This window comes from Pantherophis guttatus, chromosome 11 (assembly GCF_059756535.1).
Source record: "Pantherophis guttatus breed Tessera chromosome 11, ASM5975653v1, whole genome shotgun sequence".
Lineage (NCBI taxonomy): Eukaryota > Metazoa > Chordata > Lepidosauria > Squamata > Colubridae > Pantherophis > Pantherophis guttatus.
This window is the reverse complement of record NC_142073.1, coordinates 12,006,859-12,026,118: the sequence shown is the minus strand read 5'-3', so window position 1 is coordinate 12,026,118 and position 19,260 is coordinate 12,006,859. Positions and strand designations below refer to the sequence as shown.

At 46.5% G+C, this 19,260-nt stretch overlaps 1 protein-coding gene across 2 annotated transcripts; it reads left to right on the top strand.

Moving 5' to 3' along the window:
• Positions 1-3,003: 3,003 nt before the first annotated feature.
• Positions 3,004-18,721, top strand: EXOC3L1 (exocyst complex component 3 like 1). Of its 2 annotated transcripts, none has more exons than XM_034425711.3 (13): positions 3,004-3,151; positions 4,421-4,581; positions 5,653-5,872; positions 6,527-7,202; positions 8,268-8,385; positions 9,300-9,425; positions 9,714-9,814; positions 10,588-10,698; positions 10,832-10,973; positions 12,459-12,584; positions 14,402-14,557; positions 16,861-16,985; positions 17,590-18,721. In XM_034425711.3, the coding sequence occupies exons 1-13, from the start codon at positions 3,109-3,111 to the stop codon at positions 17,774-17,776; spliced, it is 2,292 nt and encodes a 763-aa protein (XP_034281602.2). In that variant the 5' UTR covers positions 3,004-3,108; the 3' UTR covers positions 17,777-18,721. The 2 variants fall into 2 exon arrangements, with proteins under 2 accessions (XP_034281602.2, XP_087733413.1); XM_087877287.1 differs by having other exon boundaries at positions 3,012-3,151; positions 9,768-9,814.
• Positions 18,722-19,260: the final 539 nt, after the last annotated feature.

Here is a 19,260-nt window from a genome sequence, read left to right as displayed (position 1 = left end):
CGAAAACGCTTGGTTAAAAAAAAAAAAAAAGGATAATAATACAATTAATGCAAATAATACAATTAATTTTAAAAAAAACAATAACAGTTGTAAATAAAACAATAATACAAAAATAAATAAATAAAATAAAACAATAACTTAGTGGTTTAGACGTCAATATAGAACCCAGAAGTCCTGAGTTCTAGTCCTACTTTAAGCACAAACCCAAATTGGGTGACCTTGAGCCCGTCACTCTTGCTCAACCCCTCTGCAAATTTCCTGCCTTTTTATCAAGACACCAGATGGGCATGCCATGCATTCTATTACGATATAAGAAGTCGGAAATGCTTTTTTTCTTCTCCGAATAATTTAATCAACCCGAATAGATAACAGAGTTCCAAAACAGAACCTCACGATATGTGAATAATCTCAGTGAAGCACTACATAGTTAGTAGTCCCTGTGTTATTTTTCCAGACCGTTCTTATATTTCCAAACTCTGCTTCCCACCCTGAAATGCAACACAAATCATTAGCTTGTGAATTGTTGTGTCTTAAGAGTGATCTGGGAATGACGTTTCAGGTGGTAACTGCACTGCACTCCTATTTAGTCAAATAACCAGACCTCCCTGCCACTTGGAACTATTGATGTTGACGTCATCCGGAAGCAACTAATGTCTGAGAACATTGATAATTGGAAAACATGCATACTAACTCTGTGTGTGTGTGTGAGAGAGAGGGGGGGGTATACACAAACTTTTGGGGATAGGTGAAAATGCAAAACTCCAAAGACAAGTGTTCTCTGCTGTGATACAAATGCGTTCAGGGCAGTGGTGCTATTCGGTTTGGGCTAACCGGTTCGTGCGAACCGGTAGCAGTGGCTGCGGGAGGCTCCGCCCACCTGCCCGGATGTCATCGCATCCCATTTTTGATGCTCTGTGCATGCACAGAAGACTCCGTGCATGTGCAGAGGTGGCGCAAGCAAGCGCACTCACATTTGCAAACCGGTAGCAAAGGTAAGTGAATGCCACCACTGGTTCAGGGAATAAGATCAATATCTTATTGTAAGATATTGTCAATGTTTTAGAAATCTCTTTGGGGAAAGTATTATTGCTATGTAATAGTTGCGCAGGATGTGTCGCCTCTGCCCTGTTAATTTTCGCAACCTTAGTGTTACATAGAATCTGGGAACAAATATCTTGGAAAGCTTATTCCTGAAAAAGTAGGCATATATAAGGGATGTTTCTACATCGGCAGCTAAATGTGGCGGCGTAATTGACTACTCTACCGTTGTAATTGACTAATGCAGTGACATTTTATAACAATAAAGTTATTTATTTATTTATTTATTTATTTATTTTAAAACCTTTGGTTTAAAATCTACGGTGATTGATGATCCTTGGGGGACTTTTCAGAAGAGAACATGAATAAATTTTTTTATCAAGAATGGAAAGAAGGATACCAATGTGGTTTTCAGGAGCATATCATTATTCTGTCTGAGGAGAAATAAACATATTTGGTAATAAAACACATGGGACACATATCCCATGTCTTGATAAAAAGGGACTAAATTTTACATGCCTATGGAGATTCTCAGGCATCCAGGTCATAATTGTCTCAATGGTGCTTTTTCAAAAAGGCGACTGGAACTGTGTTTTTTTCCCCTGAAGGAAGATAAGAAAAAATTTCACCTCATCCTAGAAGCTGAATGGAATGGAATAGAATGGAATAGATGTGGAATGGAATAATGAAATGGAATGGAATGGAATGGAATGGAATGGAATGGAATAGAGAAGAGAGTAGGGGAGGGGAGGGGAGGGGAGGGGAGGGGAAGGGAAGAGAAGAGAAGAGAAGAGAAGAGAAGAGAAGAGAAGAGAAGAGAAGAGAAGAGAAGAGAAGAGAAGAGAATATAGAATAGAACAGAACAGAATAGTAGAACAGAACAGAACAGAGGAACGGAACGGAACGGAATAGTAGAATAGAATAGAATAGAATAGAATAGAATAGAATAGAATAGAATAGAATAGAATAGAATAGAATAGAATAGAATAGAGAAATAGAATGGAACGGAACGGAACGGAACAGGAGAATAGAATAGAATGGAATGGAATGGAATAGAATAGAATAGAATAGAATAGAATAGAATAGAATAGAATAGAATAGAATAGAATAGAATAGAGAAATAGAATGGAACGGAACGGAACGGAACAGGAGAATAGAATAGAATGGAATGGAATGGAATAGAATAGAATAGAATAGAATAGAATAGAATAGAATAGAATAGAATAGAATAGAATAGAGAAATAGAATGGAACGGAACGGAACGGAACAGGAGAATAGAATAGAATGGAATGGAATAGAATAGAATAGAATAGAATAGAATAGAATAGAATAGAATAGAATAGAATAGAATAGAATAGAAAGAATAGAATAGAATAGAATAGAATAGAATAGAATAGAATAGAATAGAATAGAATAGAATAGAATAGAATAGAGAAATGGAACGGAATGGAACGGAACAGAACAGAAGAATCCATAATAGAGGTACAAGACAGACTCAAAGATTCATCATTTGAATCTTCCGGTCCATATTGTTGACGCTTCTTGGATGAGAAGCAGATATCATTTTCTTCCTCCAAGGGAAAAAAAAACCCCAGTCCTGTTGCCTTTTTTGAAAAAGCATCTTTGGAGGAAATGTACACATTTTTTTTTTCTATTGATGCATTAGCTCAGCTCTAGAATTGCCATCGTCCCAAAACACAGTCTTTTGAGTAATGCATTAGTTGACCTTGAACGTTTAAGAAATAAAAACAAAACATTCAGGAAGAAATCGTGGATTCTTGCTGTGGTCAAAAAAAAAGCCAGCAGCGGCATTGATGCGCTGAGCTAACATTTTGTGCTGTTTCATCTGCGTTCCCAAAGAAATGAAACTGACCGGTAGATTTGCTGTTTTCTCCGCCTTTCTATTCCAACATCCTGAGTGTTTTGGCTTCAGTGTTACAGAGCAAACCCCCAAGGAGCCTGTGAGGAGTATTAACTGACGGAAATGCTATTCACTGGCTCGGCTTCCTCTGCTCGGCCCCCGTCCAGTCCTAAGCTTTGAACCGGGAAGATCCTGCTGCCACTGAAGTCATGGGGATGTCTGCCGAGGACAGCAGTTCCACCCATCCCAGAGGTAACCATTAAGAAATGAAGGTTGGGGATTTTTAGGGGCAGCATGGGATACGTAACCCTTTCTACCAAGCAACAGCCCAATATGCCAGTCACTCACTTCTTTCGATCTGTCTCTTAAAATGACCAAAGGGTCATTTTATTCCATACAGGGGGAACGCAGGAACTCAATTCCCAAACTTGGTGATTGGAGCCAGGACCAAAATCTGGAATCTGGTTGATATTGGAACAGAAAGTTCAACCTACTTTAAATTGGCGACGTTCCATAAATCCCCTCCATGATCTCTCAGCTTTAAAAAATGTTGGGGTTTTTTTTTTAGGGACAACTCAGCCTGAGTAGCGTGTGTCATTCCAGATGTATTGACACCAGGGTCTATCATTTCATTTCATTTCTTTGGGGGCCGACTTAGCTGACCGGTTTTGGGAGGCTGCATTTTCGTGGCCTTCTTACCCCAACGCAGAGGTGCTATTCAGCTGGTTCTGACAGGTTCTGGAGAACCGGTAGCGGAAATTTTGAGTAGTTCATAGAACCGGTAAATACCACCTCTGACTGTCCCCCACCCCATCTATTCTCTGCCTCCTGAGTCCCAGCTGATTGGGAGGAAATGGGGATTTTGCAGTATCCTTCCCCTGGAGTGAGGAGGGAATGGGGATTTTACAGTATCCTTCCCCTGGAGTGGGGTGGGAATGGGGATTTTGCAGTATCCTTCCCCTGGAGTGAGGAGGGAATGGGGATTTTACAGTATCCTTCCCCTGGAGTGGGGTGGGAATGGGGATTTTGCAGTATCCTTCCCCTGGAATGCAATGGGAATGGAGATTTTACAATATCCTTCTCCTGGAGTGGGGTGGGAATGGAGATTTTGCAATATCCTTCCCCCAGGAGTGGAGAGGGAATGGAGATTTTGCAATATCCTTCCCCTAGAGTGGGGTGGGAATGGAGATTTTGTAGTATCCTTCCCCTGCCACTCCCACCAAGCCATGCCCACAGAACCGGGAGTAAAAAAAAAATGAATTCCACCACTGCCACAGTGAGAATAGCTTCAATTCTGCAATCGCTTTCTTCTCCCTCAAAGCCCCCTAAAAACCCAACCTCCTCTGTGTAGCAAGGAACACCCCCCCCCCACCCCCAGAGATCTTTCAAATCTGGGGAAACCCAGAGCTGACCTTCCACCAGCTGCAAATTAATGCATTCATTTCCCGTTTCCTTTCTGCATCCTTGATGAAGCATTCCACTGCCTGGAAGTTTTACTTCCTTTCATTGTTGTTGTCTTAGTGGGAGAATGGCCCGAACTGGAGAAAGCAGAGAAGCTGGCAAGAGGGGCCGCCTTGAAGTGGGCATCTGGGGTGTTTTACCAACCGGACAAGCTGGATAGTCTTCCGCAGTACCAGATTCGGGAGGTGCAGCGTAACAGGTTCATCGAATCCCGCATAAAGGTAGGTAAGCGTGGCAGGGTAATTTCATAAAATCTTGAGGTCCTTGGTGCTCTCTGAGCTTGCTTGTTTAATTTAATTTAATTAATTTAATTTAATTAATTAAATTTATATGCCGCCCCTCTCCGAAGACTCAGGGCGGCATATGAATTTAATTAATTAAATTAAATTAATTGTTTCCTTGCAGACATTTCATGACCCAACTAGGTAACATCATCAGTGCTAGAAAGGAGTGAGGTGTGTGGAGAGGAGGAGGACGACGACTTGGTGCTCTCTGATCTTGCTTGTTTTCTTGCAGATGTTTCATGACCCAACTAGGTTACATCATCAGGGTTTGTGCAAAGGAGGAGCTGCGGGGATCAGTGGTGGAATTCACATTTTTTTTACTAGTGGTTCTGTGGGTGTGGCTTGGTGGGCGTGGCAAGGGAAGGATTGGCAAGGGAAGGATACTGCAAAATCTCCATTCCCACCCCACTCCAGGGGAAGGATACTGCAAAATCCCCATTCCCACCCCACTCTGGAGCCAGCCAGAGGTGGTATTTGCCGGTTCTCTGAACTTTTTTTTTTTTTTAACTTTTAAAACTATTTTTTCTACAACCTCTTCGGCAAAGAGGTTGTAAAAAAATGCTTTGAAAAGCCTCTGACGATCCCAGCTGAGTTGCCTGATCGCCAGAGGCTTTTTTTTCTTTTAAATGCCTCTGACGATCCCAGCTGAGTTGCCTGATGGGCAGAGACTTTTAAAAGAAAAAAAGCCTCTGATGATTGTGTGGCTCAGCTGGGCGTGGGGCTGGGGCATGGATTTTTGCTACCGGTTCTCCGAACCACCTGCCTCCATCACGTGACTACCGGATCGGGCGATCCGGTCCGAACCGGGAGCATTTCACCCCTGGTATGAACCCGTTGCCCAGTGTCCGAATTTTGATCACGTGACTATGGGGATTACTGCAACGGTTGTGTGAAAAATGGCCGTAAGTCACTTTTTTTCAGCGCCGTTGTAACTTTGAACGGTCGCAAAAATGAACGGTTGTAAGTCAAGGACTACCTCTAATGACTTACTTCTGGCTTTGCCTCCAGTCCACTGCTCAGTCCTACCTGGAAGGCATGAACACGGGCCTGGAGCAACTGCATTCTGCCCTCACCGACGTCCAACATGTGCAAGAAGAATTGGGTACCATTCAGAAGGATCTCACGTCGTGCATCGATTCTTTTCAGAGCTTACAGGAGCTACGAGAACTGGCCACGAAACATGACCAGCTGGAGGCGGTGGTCCAGATGTTGCCTCAGCTTTTCTCAGGTGATTTACGCACTGCGGGACACCCCACCGTTCTTGCTGTGACATTCCGAAACCCATTGCAAAATTTTACGGCAGACACGCACAGGTGGGGAAAACCTTAACACAGAAGCATAACACTCTGAGTCTCTTCCTAGCCCCCGACGAAAACCTTAGATTTAATTCCTTTCACATAGAGTCACTGAAGTAACTTTCCTACAAAGAGCCCAAGAGCCTTTGCTGCTCTTTTAAGCCTTATGGGAGGGGCCAATCATCTCCTGGCCTTACTCCTGAGTCGTCCTTTTTGCTTTAGCTGCTCTTGCCTTCTGGCAGCTCTGCACATGCGCGCACTAGGAACAGGCTCCTCCTGTTCCTCTGCCTCTCGGCTGTCCAACTCTGGAGGCTCTGTAGTCCACGCATCACTCCCAGATGGCCCTGGCCCCATCTCTGCCTCCGATGCAGAGCCCTCATCTGGGCCTTCCCCACACTCCAGGACTGGCCCATGTTCCTCCCCAGCCTCCTCACTGTCCGACTCCGCTGCTAGCTCCACGGGCTGCTGGCGAACCACAACATGTTCATCAAGAATCATAAAGTCTTTATTTCCTTTCCTTTTAGAGGAATTTCAATTTGGAAAGCTTAAACTCAATCCCTGCCTCTCCTTTACTCTTCTCCCTGCAGTACCTCAACTCATTTCGGAAGGCTTCGATCTCTTACAAAGCCAGAACCTCTTGAAAGCTCATCTCGGGCTCATGGACCTGGAGAGTTTACGGGATAGCATCCTCTCCCAGATGCATAACCACAACCTGCTCAGCCCCTCGAATCGGACCAGCGTTGAATCTTACTTCGGAGGCCTCCTGGAACTGAACGATGCCTTGGCCCAGCATGTGTGGGGCACAGTTGCCCGTGCCACAAAACTAGTATCAGAGAACCCATCCCTTTTTGTGTCGGCCATACGGATCATTGAGAGGGAGGAAAATATAGATGCCGTCGTGCTGCTGAGATCCCAACCTCATGGCTTCCTCCCACCGGGACGCCCAAAACATTGGAGAAGGAAATTCTTCCAAGTCATTCAAGACACTGTCGTAGCGTCCTATTTCCAGGCTGAGCCGAACAAGACTCAAGGCCAGGGGCTGAGTAGCCACTTGGCATCCCTGCAGAATAGCATCCTAGCTGAATTACGCATCGTGAAAGATTTGATGGTCCAGTGCTGCCCTCCTCATTACAACATCCTCACGGCCTTCGCCACCACGTTCCATCAAGGCCTAACCCATCACCTGCATCGTATTCTTACCTGGGACCTAGACAAACAAGAGATCTTTGCTCTCCTCCACTGGGCAATCCAGATCTACCCAAGGTGGGTTCCGTTGCGAGTGGGTGCTGAAGGCTGTGAGGCAAAGGCATTTCCTAAACTTTTTAGGAAGAAGTTCTAGAAGTGATATTGATGATTGTAGCAACCATATATACGCATAATACATTATGGCTCAGTAGAAGGAACCCAACATGGGTGCGTGTTAGAATTTTACTTGTGGTATACTATAATCCGATGATGGTGAACCTACACCAGTGATGGGTTCCTCCCGGTTCGGTCCGGTTCGGCCGAGCTGGTAGCGGTGACAATATGACATCACCGAACCGGTTCTCCCCCCCCCCGCCCTCCCACCCCCCCACGCCCCCCACGTTATTCTTACCTTTTATTTGGCCCCACCCCCAATCTATTGCTGCCTCCTGAGTCCCAGCTGATGACTAGAGGGAAAAAAACTGTTTAAACTCTTGCCGCGGGGCTTCAAAGGGCCGTCCTACAGCTGATCAGTGTTAAAAGCAAACAAATGAGTCGGGTTGTAAGTACGCGGACTGGTCGTAAGTGTGAGGACCTTCCAGAAATGACTCTGACCAGCTAGCCACGCCCACCTAGTCACATGATCTCCAAGCCACACCCACAAAATAAGCCACGCCCACAGAACCGGTAGTAAAAAAAATTAGAACCCACCCCTGACCTACACGTGCCAGAGGTGGCATGCAGAGACCTTTCTGTGGGCACCTGCACTGTCACCAGCTGCTCTTTTGATTTCTGGCATGTGCATGCACGCCAATCAGCTGATCTTTGCATGGACTGGCCTCCTGGTCTTCAGGTTTCCGGCACTCTGATACATGCGAAGAGCAGCTGGCCGACGCACATGCACTCGCCGGAAACCAGAAGACCGGGTGGCCAGCACGTACATGCACACTGTCGGGCTGGTCTTCGGGTTTCCGGGGCTCTGACGCACACACACGCATTCCAGTTTGGGCCCTTGGTGCCGAAAAGGTTCGCCATCACTGCTATAACCAATCCTACCTGGCATGTTGCTAGAGGCTGCTAAAAGCTTTTGTTCTGCATTTTGGTCCTGACTCTCCTCCCCACCTCTTTTTTTTTTTTTAACAGTTCTGAAATGATGGCTCACCCAGATCTGCTTCCTGAAGTGGACATCTCAACCTTGGGTCCTCTGCTTCCAGCAGATACAATAAGCTCCCTGGAAGAGTCTTACCTGGGGAAAGTACAGGTGAGTTAGAAGACCAGGGTCAGGATTTTAGACAATCCAGTTATCTGTGGGCACGGAAGGAGGTCTGGAATGTCTTCAGGAGTGACTGAATTTGAGTCTGTGGGCTACTACCATCTTTCCCCGAAAATAAGACCCTGTCTTATTTTTTGCCACCAAAAAAAAAAAAAAAGGCACCAGGTTGTTAGGATATGGTTTGAGCCTAACAAGTTGTCCAGGCAATATATGTGTACTGTAACTTTAATCTGTAAATGTATTATGTGACTTTAAAGGTAATGCTGAGTCATGCTGTAATTAGATAATCACTGGTTGTGAGAGTATTTAAGCAAGGTATTGTAAGGTGTTCAGTTGCTGCTAGGATATGCTGCCATTGTGTATGGAGCTGATATGATATGCTGCCATAGTGAGGAGTTGCTAACATTCTGCTAATCATCGTTTGATGGATCTGCTACCATTGTGGTTTGTGAACCAGAGTGAGTTTGTTATTCGAACCAACTAATGTTTGTTTGGTAAGAAGATTCTGTAACTACTGGACTGATTCAAATGGCAAAGACTTGGAATTTGTTTAAAGACTATGAGACTGCTTTTCTACTATAAAGTAAGCTTTTGATAAACCAGTTTGCATATCTCTTATTCATTGCTCTCAGCAACGTTTCCTTGTGCATTTACTCGGCTGGTTGGTAACACAACAACAATATCCTTAACACAGGTCTTATTTTGGGGGGAGGGAGAAGGATGTCATCCACTGACAAGACAAGCCACGGCTCTGTTTATGTTTCAAGTGGGTTTAAAGCAGACCAAATGAGACACATGTGAATCGGAGCAGGTGGGAACTCCTAAAAGAGACGGCCCTTGCCTTGAGTTCGTTTCAAAGGGCTCAGGATTACCTTTTGTTTCCTTTTGTTTCCTTCCTCTAGGCTAGCATTGCAGAATGGATGCAGAAGACTCTAGAAATGGAGTTTGAGGAATGGCTTTGCGGAAAAGAACCCGAATCCGACTATCAAGGCTTTTTCCAGACGACTCTGCCTACCATTGCCATGAAGGTCAGGAGGAATTGGGGAGGCAAGAAGAGAAGACTTAGCTAACTCAACAAAGAAGATATTTTTAATTGTAGAAGCCAAATCATGAGTTTGATTCCCCCATCTGTTCTCTCTCTCTCTCTCTCTCTCTCCCCCTCCCTCCCTCCCTCTCTCCCCCTCTCTCTCTCTCTCTCTCTCTCCCTCTCCCTCTCTCCCTCTCTCCCTCTCTCTCTCTCCCTCTCCCTCTCCCTCTCTCCCTCTCTCCCTCTCTCTCTCTCCCTCCCTCCCTCTCTTTCCCATTAAATATCTCAGATGCTTGATGAAAACATTAGAGTGGTATCGCTCATTTCTGGTATTTTCCAGCAGAAAGTTCTTGAAATGGCTTTGGGAGAGTTGGAGGCCTTTTTGGGCAGGTGAGTTTCGTCTTGTATGCCGATTAATTCCAAAAAAAAAACCAGAATGGCCTGTCCACTATAACCTCAACACCCAAAGATCCAACCTGTAGCCACATCTGAGGTGAATCGAGCTGAACGTTCATTTCGGAACATTCTTGGTTCGTAATTGGATCCATCTTGGTCCTGTCCACCATTACGTCAGCTTATTGGCGGTTGCACATCAGTGTGGGGAAAAGGGGTTGGCTTGCAAGCTGGACGTATGGTGACTACATGGATCGTTTCACTCCCCCTATAACCTCACCAAAGCAGGGGTGGGCTGCTGGGGGTTCGCAGGGGTTCGGGAGAACCTCTAGCTAAGATTCTGTGCAGTTCGGAGAACCCCCAAATCCCACTCCTGGCTGGCCCCGCCCACCCTGCCGCTCCCCTTCCCTTGGATGCAGGTAAGTGCAGGGCGCGTGAGGAGGCTCTGGGAGGGCAAAAAATGGGCCTATCAGAAGTTCGGGAAGGCCGGAAACGGGCCTGTTTCCGGTCTCCAGAGGGCCTCTGGAGCCTGGGGAGGCTGTTTTCACCCTCCCGGAGGCTCAAAGAAAGCCTCCAGAGCCCGGAGAAGGCAAAAACGCCACCCCACCCCCGCCTAGTGCAAGAGGCCAACTAGGACACGCCCATCACAGCCACTCCCACCCAGCAACCAGGCAGAGAACCCTTGCTAAAATTTTTGAAGCCCACCCCTGCACCAAAGGCTTCTGGGTGAGCAAGGCCTCTCGTGATAAGTGTATCTTTCCTTTCTGCAGCCTGTATGAGAAACTGGTGGAATTTTGCAAAGCACATCAGCAAGAGCCCATGGCATCTAAGTACTACACAGCGAGATTGCTGTCCACTGTCAACAACTGCTTGGCTCTCAGGTATTCCCGAAGGCTGTTTCTGGTACTTTGTACTTGTCTCTCTCTCTGTCTCTCTCCAGGTCTGTTTTCTTCATCTTCTTAGCCATCAGCCAGAAGGCTCCTCCTTAATTATTTCTCTTCTCTTTGCTGGCAGCTCCTCCATCTCAGCCTTGTGTGCTAATGGACTGCCACCTGAAGAGCCTGCCAGGATGCTACCCTCTCTACACACGGCGTTAGAGAAAACTCAGAAGAAGGCATGCCAACTTCTACTAGAGGAGATGCTGGCTGACTTGAAGGTACGCCTCATTCAGGATCACACACCGCGGCGGGTTCGGTTCTGCCTTAGGATGGTTGGAGAACCTAACTAATAGCGGTCATTCAATACGCCATGATCAAACGATTCAGGGTTTAGCTTGCAGCCTGAACCAGGTTACTACACATCTGGCACAACTGTTGGAAAACAGAGCAGATTCCAGCTGCCTTGTGCAAGTAGACACCACCACTTCAAAAGCGAGAGCCACATGGCCACACCCAGCCAGCAACTGGGCAGAGATCCCCTTGCTAAAATTTTTGAAGCCCGTCCCTGCTATAATGTAAAGGCAAAGTTTTCCCCTGTCCAGTTGTGTTTGATTCTAGGGGGCGATGCTCATCTCTGTTTCTTAGCGGAGGGAACCAAGTGTTGTCTGAAGATAGTTGTTACCTTCCCACCGAAATGGTATCTATTTGTCTTCTCGCATTTGCATGCTTTTGAACTGCTAGGTGGGCAGGAACTGGGGCAAATGACGGGAGCTCACCCTGTCACAGGACACTCAGGTCTCGAACCCCTGGCTGCCAGCTTTCTAGCGGATAAGCTCAGCATCTTTAACCTCGGAGCCCCATTATAATATAGATCAAAGCAAACCAATTGATTTTTGATAGCGTTAATCTCAAATACAAGTAGTCCTCGACTTACAGCAGTTCATTTAGTGATTGTTTAAAGTTACAACGGCACTGAAAAAAGTGACTTATGCCCATTTTTCACACTTACGTCCTTTGTGGCAGGCCCATGCTCATGTGGGCAAAATTCCGATGCTCGGCAACTGGTTCACACTTATGACCACTGCTGTGTCCCAAGGTCACGTGATCTCCTTTTGCAACCTTTCGATCAGCAAAATCAAGGGGGAAGCCAGATTCACTTAACAACCAGGTTACTAACATCAACTGCAGTGATTCGCTTAATGACGGTGGCAAGAAAGGCCGTAAAATGGAACAAAACTCAGTTAACAAATGTCTCCCTTAACAACAACAGACATTTTGGGCTCAGTTGCGGTCATAAGTGGAGGACTACCTGTAGATTCCCTTCTACTTAAAAGCTACCAGTGTTGTCTCTTTTTTTGCTACTTGGTGTTCTGAGCTCCTCTAAATAAGAGGTGAGAAGACTTTGTCCGAGTATGAATGTTCATAGACTGGAATAGACATGGCAACAGATCAGCCAATGGGGACTGTTTGGAAACTGAAACATAATATTTGTTTGTATGGGGCCGTAAGAGACAGTTTGGAGTCTGGGCGTGGCTTAGACTTGCTGAACTGTATATAAGAGTTGGTTTGGCCTCTGTAATGGGAGCCCCTGTACAATATATTAGCCTCTCTACCTCTCTACTCTGTAATGCCTTTCTTCTATGGATATTGCTTCTGTGTTCTTGATAATGGATGCTGAATCCTGCTGAAGTTCATTTACTTGTGTGCTGGTCGGATGTGCTGCAAACTCTAACAGACTTGGTTTCTCTTGTGGTCTGTTCCAGCCACTCTTTGCCCAGTTGCCCTCCCGCCAGTGGCTGCTGGATGACAGTCAGCTGACGAACAACATCTGCGAGGTGATTGAAAAGCATGCGGAAGGTTTCGGCAGAACTCACAAACCTGTCAGCATGGTAAGATCCTGCCACCTCTGGGGACATCAGTGGTGGGGATGGGGAAGATCTATCCACTACTGAAATCCCAGAGTGAGCATCATCCTGAGATCATCACAAGCCTGATGGCGGGTCAGTCTGTTAGCAAAACAAGAGACAAAGATCAATAGCAATAGCACTTAGACTTATATACCGCTTCACAGTGCTTTACAGCCCTCTCTTAAGCAGTTTACAGAATCAGCACATTGCCCCCAACAATTTGGGTCCTCATTTTACCGACCTCGGAAGGATGGAAGGCTGAGTCAACCTTGAGCCTGATGAGATTCGAACTGCCAAATTGCAAGCAGCCGGCAGTCAGCAGAAGTAGCCTGCAGTACTGCATTCCTACCACTGCGCCACCATGGCTCTGAACGAAGGAAATTCTAGACATTACATGCAAATGAGAGAAAGAGGAACAAAAATATCACAGGAGGCTGTCTTTAATCCTTCCAATTTAAAGTGGATGGCCTTTTTCTATACAAAATTGCATTTTCGCAGAGTTAATCTGTGAGACACCGTATGACAGATGGGATAAAAACCAGCCGTGAGGAACAGAGGGGAAAAGAAGCTGGAAATCTTTCCTTTTTTTCATCATTCTTTCTTTCCCACTTTTAGATAATCATTTTTTCTTATGCCTTTTATTTTTCACATCCCCTTCTCTCTCTCTCACCCAAGCTCTACAGAAAAGAGAAATAATTGACAACGTGCAGAGGGATACCTAAAATTCAGTCAAACGTTACCCCTGATCTTAGCGTTGTAGGTGCCCATGTTGTCCTTGTTTTGACGTAGGCTTCCCCAAACCACGAAGCAGACTCCTTGTCCTGACAAAAAACCCTTTTATTTAATTTACAGTGAATTCTCCTCCAGCAAAGTCTTTCTTCTCCCACAGTCTTTCAAGATAGTTCACAATTACCGACTTTTGAGCCGAGGTGGCGCAGTGGTTAAGAGTGCAGTACTGCAGCTACTTCAGCTGACTGCTAGTTCAGCAGATCAGCGGATCAAATCTCACCGGCTCAAGGTTGACTCAGCCTTCCATCCTTCCGAGGTGGGTAAAATGAGGACCCAGATAGTTGGGGGCAATATGCTATTTAGTATACTGTCTTTGGTATAAGCCGCCCAGAGTCCTCGGAGAGTGGGTGGCATAGAAATATTAATAATAATAATAATAATAATAATAATAATAATAATAATAATAATAATAATAATAATTTTATCAGGCTTGGAGAGTGACCAGGCCGATATCTTTCAGACGCCGCAATACTTGGCAAGAATGCAGTAATGCATTCTCCTGCAAACTCCACTCCCCTTTTGCTCCTCTTTTATTCCCTCTGGGAGGGGCCATTCATCGTCCGCGTGTGGCCTTACTCCCGAGTCGACCCTTGTTCTTTAGCTGTCCCTTTTGTCTGGCAACTCTGCACTGCAACTCGTCAGCCTCACTGATGTCTGACTCCGAAGGCAGCTGGTAACTGGCCCCCTCTCTGCCTCCGACGCAGAGCCCTCATCATAGCCTTCCCCAGACTCCAGGACTGGCCCATGTTCCTCCCCAACCTCCTCACTGTCTGAATCTGCTGCCAGATCTGCTGGCTGGTGGTAGGCCACAACAGTCCTATCTGGAAATGCCAAGAGTGAAGATAGAATCGTTTTCATACCAATCATTGACCCTAAAGCAGTGTTTCCTAAGTTTCAGCTCAGATACAATCCAGGTTAGTTAACGAGGGCACATACTCACAAATTGGATTTCGGCCATATCCAGAAAATACTGCGCCTCTTTTTTCCTTTCTCCTATAATGCCCACTCAGTACCTGCTGTCAGAAGCTGAGCACCTGGTCATGAGCCAGTATGTGAAGTCCCTCTTGCAGAAACGGATGACGTGTCGAACAGCCGAGGAGAGGAGCAAAATGTCCACAAAGATGCTGCAGGATACCTCTCAGCTGAAGGAACTCTTCTGTGCCCTGGTGAGAAGGAGGGGAGAGGGAAAACCAACTCTCCAGGCTGGGTAGAAATGCTGCAAAAAAAAACAAAACGGGGGGGGGGATCTCTGGGGAAAAACAGACTAATTTGGCCCACACAAAGGTAAGGGAAAACGACGACTACAACCAGAGAGGCAATAAGCAGAAGGGTATTCTTGGTTCAGTTCTGTGTGGTGTTAATTATGCCCTTTTAAAAGTAGACTAAGGGATGCAGTGGCTCAGTGACTAAGACTAAGATCGAAAGGTCGGCAGTTCAGCGGGTCGAATCCCTAGTGCTGTGTAATGGGGTGAGCTCCCGTGACCTGTCCCAGCTTCTGCCAACCAGCAGTTTGAAAGCACATAAAAAATGCAAGGAGAAAAATAGGGACCACTTTGGTGGGAAGGTAACAGCGTTCCGTGCGCCTTTGGCGTTGAGTCATGCCATCCACATGACCACAGAGACGTCTTTGGACAGCACTGGCTCTTCAGGTTTGAAACGGAGATGAGCACTGTCTCCTAGAGTCGGGAAAGAAGAGCACATATGTGCGAGGGGAACTTTTACCTTTTAAAAATAGACTAAAACTCAACACTGCAACCTCATAGCCACAAAACAGAAGTGGTGTAGGATAAGAATTGCAAAATATATATATATATATTTAAAAAAAGGAAGATTTGTAGCCACTGCAATCAAGGAAGACTGGCAACCATTGGCATAGACCAAAAGAAAATACAATAAAATATCCATGCTATAAAAAAGTAACATTTGTGACATTCCAAATATGTCTGAACATTTATTTGCTGATCAAATAAATATAAATAAATCTATGTGATTTTATTTCCGGTGGACTGTTTTTATAGCATGGAAACCTTGCTATAGTTTCTTTTGGTCTATGCCAGAGGTGGCAGACAGAGCCCTCTCTGTGGGCACGTGAGCCGTCGCCCCAGCTCAGCTCTGCTGCTCATGTGCAGCTGCCTCCCGCCGGCCAGCTGGTCTTCAGGTCTCTGACATGCATGGGGGGGCATGCAGGGGGCCCAGAACACATACACGGGGCCCAAGTGCATGCGTGGAGGATGCATGGCGCATGCACGGGGTAGGGGCATGCGCAGGGATGTGTGTACATGCTAATGGGCTGGGGCATATACATGAGAGTGGGGTGCATGCGCAGGGGACGAATGCGCATTGCATTTTGGGGATTTGCGGGCACTCGGTGCTGAAAAAGTTAGCCATCATAACCGCCTTCTGCCGCCGATAGCCTCCCACCGACCAGTACGCTCCCACAGAGAGGGACTCCTCAGGGTGCCGTCAGCCAGGCAATGTCGGCTGGCGACCCCCAGGGGGAGGGCCTTCTCTGTGGCAGCTCCTGCCCTCTGGAACGATTTGCCCCCGGAGATACGAAGGATATTGGATCTCTGGGTCTTTCACCGTGCCCTAAAAACTTTTCTTTTCCATCAAGCAGGGCTGGCATGAACCCCCTCCCCTTTTTTTTTAGTTTTTTAGTTTTTTAGCTTTCAATTTGTCAATGGGTTTTAATTTGAATTGTTTTAAATTTGGGGCAAAGTATGTAATTCTTTTAATAATTTTAAATTTTGTATTGGTATGTGTTTTAGTTTTGGCTGTGCACCGCCCTGAGTCCACTAGGAGAAGGGCGGCATACAAATTGAATAAAATAAATAAATAAATAAATAAATCATTGGTCTATGCCCGTAATGGCGAACCTATGACACGCGTGCCACAGGTGGCACGTGGAGCTATATCTGTGGGCACACGAGCGTTGCCCTAGCTCAGCTCCAGGGCACATGCACGCTCCAGCCAACTGATTTTCGGGCCTTCCAGGCCCACTGAAAGTTGAGAAACGGGATATTTCCGGCATCCAGAGGGCCTTCAGGCAGCTGTGGAAGGCCATTTTTGCCCTCTCCAGGCTCCTAGAAAGTCTTTGGAGCCTGGGGAGGGCAAAAAATGGGCCTACCGGGCTCACTGTGCCATCACGTGCCAAAAGTGGGGGGAGAACGGGGGGTTGCGCGCACATGTACGGGGGGCGGGGTACATTGAATTATGGGTGTGGGCACGCACGCGCTTGACCCCCCCCCCGCCCCCCCCCGCTTTTGGCACACAAAGGCAAAAAGGTTAGTCATCACTGGTCTATGCCAACAGTTGCCAGTCTTCCTTAATTGCATTTTTCCAATTCTCCCCTACATCACTTTCAAACTTCTATTTTGTGGATATGAGGTTGCAGTGTCGGGATTTTACTCTATTTTGAAAGTAAGTGAATGTATTGGTTCTGAGCTACCTGTCCTTCTTTTCTTCCAAGGGCTTGGAGGAGGACAAACTATCCCTCAAAGTCATTGCAGATCTGCAGCAGATCATCAGTGTCAAGGACCCTTCTATGCTTGGCTTGGAAGTGTTGGGATTCATGTCAAAATATCCTGATATCAGGTAGGACACCCAAGTGGTGAAAAAAAAAGGACAATCTTCCATCTTCTAATTGCAACAACCTCTGGCATCAAATCTGCATTTGGGGACTGAACGAGAAACTCAGAAACTGTTACAGTGTTCTCTTTAACACCAGATACTCAGGACAGAATATACTAGGACCGAAGGCATAATTAGGCATCAGTAATGGTACTTGGGGACACAATGGCTCAGTGGCTAAGACGCTGAGCTTGTCGATCCAAAGGTCGGCAGTTCAGCGGTTCGAATCCCCAGTGCCGTGTAATGGGGCGAGCTCCCGTTACTTGTCCCAGCTTCTGCCAACCTAGCAGTTCGAAAGCAGGTAAAAAATGCAAGTAGAAAAATAGGGACCACCTTTGGCAGTCCACCGATGGCAGTCCAGTCTCTTCTTGAAAGCTTCTGGTGATGAAGCTCCCACAACCTCTGAAGGCAACTTCTGTCCCGTTGGTGGATTGCTCTCACTGTGGAAAAGCTTGCCATACAAGCTTCCGTGATAATAAGTTGGTTTTGAAGTCTTTCTCATGCCTGTGTGTAAAAACACGTACCACGCTTATCCTTCTGGGACCTGTTTTTCATCTTGTTTCTCCAGCGAGGACCACATTTCCATGTTCTTCTATTTGCGGGGCGACATTTCCAAAGAAATCTGCCATCACGTGCTGGGAATCATGGTGCAGAATCCTCAAGTCCTACCGGAGAATTACGATCCCGTTTTCAGCAATATCTTGGTTCCGGCTCCAGAGTTGCCCTTCTGCCTTGGCAAGTCCAAGTGTGCCTGAGACCTTTGAACTGTAGCTGCTCCTCCTCCTGCCACCAACTGTCTCGCTGGCCTGTATGAATTCACCGACCTGCCCAGAGTTCAGTTGGTAACCTTGGCATGGTGGGGAAAACTAACCCTACACCAGGGGTGTAAAATTTGATTTCATTGAGGGCCACATTAGGGTTGTGGTTGACCTCTGGGGACCGGGGTGGGTGTGGCTGGGGTGGGCGTGGCCAGGGTGGGCATGGCCAGCTTGACGTCACTTGTGTTGGGGACGCCTGTGGTGGCCGGAGAGCTCTACCAGCGAAAACGGGCTCCCGAGCTCCGTTTTTGGCTGCCACGGCCTCCTGGAACCCTCTGCCAACGAAAACGGAGCTTGGGAGAGCCGCATGCAGCTCTCCCAAGCTCCATTTTCACTGGCAGAAGCACTGCAGGCTGGTCCTTCGCTGTTTGCAGGGCAGCCCTGCAGGCCAGATCTAAGTACCCCACAGGCTGGATCCGGCCCCCGGAGCCTTGAGACACCCCTGCCCTACACCAACAAGCACTGCGCCATTTTGTGTGGCCAGATGCAAGATGCAGATACAGGTAGACCTCGATTTACGATCACAGTTGAGCCCAAACTTTCTGCCGATAAGTGAAACATTCGCTAACTTCCCACGAGTGCCTTTTGCACTTTCATTGCTCTAAATCAGGGGTGCTATTCAGCAGGTTCTGACAGGTTCTGGAGAACCGGTAGTGGAAATTTTGAGTAGTTTGGAGAACTGGCAAATACCACCTCTGGCTGGCTCCAGAGTGGGGTGGGAATGGGGATTTTGCAGTATCCTTCCCCTGCCACGCCCACCAAGCCACGCCTACAAACCGGTAGTAAAAAAATTTGAATTCCACCACTGTTCTAAATATGCAATAATTGGGCAATTTGTCAGTTCAACGGACAAGGATTAAAATTATCTCTCTTGTGCTTGTGTATGAAAATTTCCTGAGTGTTTAAATTTTCTGTTCACCGTTTGCGTTTCAGGAAATATCTACGTGCATTCCTGAAAAGAAACTGTAAATATGAGTGGCTTGAGGCAAAGCCGTGCCTTAGATCTAGAGACATCTCAGAAAAGGCTCTGCATTAGGTATCTTGATATTTATCCTCCTGAAGGATGGGACCTTATTAACATATGTGATTTAAGCAGAGACATCTGTGCAAGAAATTGTTCCGTGAGAGTTTCGGAAATCTAGACAATGTAGTTCTTGAAAGGTCAAATCCAGCATCGTAATATTGGGTCCAAAAAAAAAAATAATTCAACAGCAAAGTTTATTTACATTAATAAGGATCTGCCAGGACCTGACAGATCCCATTATCAATATTTGAGGTACTTTGGCTTCTAAGGCAGGGATGAAATCCAGCAGGTTCTGACAGATTCTGGAAAACCGGTAGTGGAAATTTTGAGTAGTTCGGAGAACCGGAAAATAGCCACCTCTGGCTGGCCCCAGATTGGGGTGGGAATGGGGATTTTG

Coding starts and splice junctions, on each gene's coding strand:
- EXOC3L1 (XM_034425711.3), top strand. CDS start 3,109: ATGGGGATGTCTGCCGAGGACAGCAGTTCCACCCATCCCAGAG. Junction 14,558..16,860: donor AGGAACTCTTCTGTGCCCTG/GTGAGAAGGAGG, acceptor TTTTCTTCCAAG/GGCTTGGAGGAGGACAAACT. Junction 16,986..17,589: donor TCAAAATATCCTGATATCAG/GTAGGACACCCA, acceptor TTGTTTCTCCAG/CGAGGACCACATTTCCATGT.